This window comes from Scardinius erythrophthalmus (genome assembly GCF_964197995.2).
Source record: "Scardinius erythrophthalmus genome assembly, chromosome: 15".
Taxonomy (NCBI): Eukaryota; Metazoa; Chordata; class Actinopteri; order Cypriniformes; family Leuciscidae; genus Scardinius; species Scardinius erythrophthalmus.
Window position 1 is genome coordinate 28,943,793 of NC_138235.1, and position 2,049 is coordinate 28,945,841.

At 42.9% G+C, this 2,049-nt stretch overlaps 1 protein-coding gene across 1 annotated transcript; it reads right to left on the reverse strand.

Annotated features, from left to right (window-relative positions):
* On the reverse strand, window positions 1-1,325 carry foxl2l (forkhead box L2-like; the record flags this gene model as incomplete). The annotated part of the gene is made up of 1 exon (XM_081386530.1): window positions 1-1,325. One exon carries the CDS (start codon window positions 1,323-1,325, stop codon window positions 513-515), a length of 813 nt encoding a protein of 270 aa, XP_081242656.1. The 3' UTR covers window positions 1-512.
* Window positions 1,326-2,049: the final 724 nt, after the last annotated feature.

A 2,049-nucleotide genomic window follows, 5' to 3' on the forward strand; every position in this document is an offset into this window, starting at 1 on the left:
TTATCTGAATTTTATCAGTGAAAAATTCAAACAGGTTGTGAACATTTACATATAAAAAATATTTTCAAACTCCAGGAATATTACACCAAACATGTATATTCGATATAGCCTACAACACATCTATAAACATTTTTAAACAGTAAACTGCAATGCAAAACTGTACATCTATTTTAAGGATCTTGAGTCCAGTCCATCTCAATATGGTAAAAATAAATATGCTAAACAGAACCTTGATGCTTCCTTTAAACATTTGCTGAAATTTATGGAAATTAATAACTTGCCTAACCATGAACGTTCGAACAGCTCCTCGTCTTCGAAAGTTTACAATAATTAAGCACTGTTTTATTTATGAAAAGCCACAAAAGACAACTGTAACAAATATAACTAATGCAACCATCTCAACAAACTTGAACCAATGCAACTTCATTTCGTGAAACGGCACATTTAGGCTAACATTTCCAAGGGTTATCGTAACAAAAAAAAATCTAGATAAACTGTTTGCCTACTTATATTCAGTTTTCCCATGTCTGTCCATCAGTCAAATGGATGATGTCCCAGTTCAGGCCAGGGTGATTCTGCGGCGGGTAGCTGCAGGTGGAGATGCAGCTTCCGCCCGGGCTCACCGGCGGAGTCATGCCGCTCAGATGCACCAGAGCGTTCGGATGCCGGTGGTGGTACGGTCTGTAGGACGGGTGAAAGTGATGACCCTGGTAATAACTCACGGGAGAATTGGCGTAATCGTTTGGAGACAGAGGGCGCGCGTTACCGAGCATGGGCTGCAGGTATCCGGAGACGTGCGTCGGAGAGCTGGACTGGTGACTCCAGGAACTGGTGTTGACGAACGGGCTTTGCCAGTAAACAGGCTCCTGTTGCAGGCAGTACGAGTCGGTGAAGTTAAATCCAGAAGGCAAGGGTGGTGGTCGGTAGGGTCTCTTGACGCGCCTCCTGCGCCTGTAATTGCCTTTTTCGAACATGTCGTTGAAAGCCGGATCCAGCGTCCAGAAGTTCCCCTTTTTCTCCCCGCCGTTCTCCCGGGGAATCTTCACGAAACACTCGTTGAGGCTCAGATTGTGCCTGATGCTGTTCTGCCATCCCTTTTTGTTCTTTTCGTAGTATGGAAACTTGGATATAATGAAGCTGTAGATGTCATTCAGCGTCAGCTTCTTATTCTCGCTTTCTCGGATGGCCATTGCAATGAGAGCCACGTACGAATAAGGAGGCTTTTCAGGTGCTGGAGCGGCTCCTCCATCCCCTGCTGCGGTACCCGGGGCGTCCTCTACGGTCTCACGGGACTGCAGGTCCCCAGACCCCGCGCAGCGATCCATGAGATGGGCTTGAGGTTTGTCCGAATTAAACGCGGATAACCTCTGTGGCGCACAGCACAGGTGTAAAGTTAAAAGTGTCCAGGTGTGCTTCAGGTTTGCTTTAGTCTCCACCTACATGCCCTGCCTCCTGAAATACAGGTCAAAAGTTCACAAATTCAACATGAAAGAGGGGCGCGAGGGTCGCAGACGTATTTTGACTGCTTGGTAAATGTTACAGTAAACATCGGTTTGATGTCTGCCGGCATTAGAAAACACGATAGGTTACTAACAGCGCATAGACCAACATTAATAAAATTAAATAAAATGCAGTTTTCGTTTAATTCATTAAAGGTTCATTAATTTAAAATATTAGGTTCAATAAAAAAAATAAAAAAAAACTTTTGCAGTGTCAGACTACAGCCATCATTCCACCACTTCATTATTTGTCTTATTTTAAAAGGTTTATGTGCATTTTAATTCGTAGCTATAATAATAATAATAAAAAAACAACAGGACGAATAATTAATTAACAAATCATATAACATTCAAACATATTTAAGTATATCGCTAATATTTTGTGCTGCGCATGCCTCAAGAACAAAGAGCATCAGATTTGTAAACTCAGATTTGCACAACTGTTTTCCCACCACTGGCCCGTCCAATCACAGAGAGCAAACCCCCATCAAAGACACTGCTTGTTAAGATCGTGATGAGGCGTCCTAGCATCGTATTATCAACATAATAT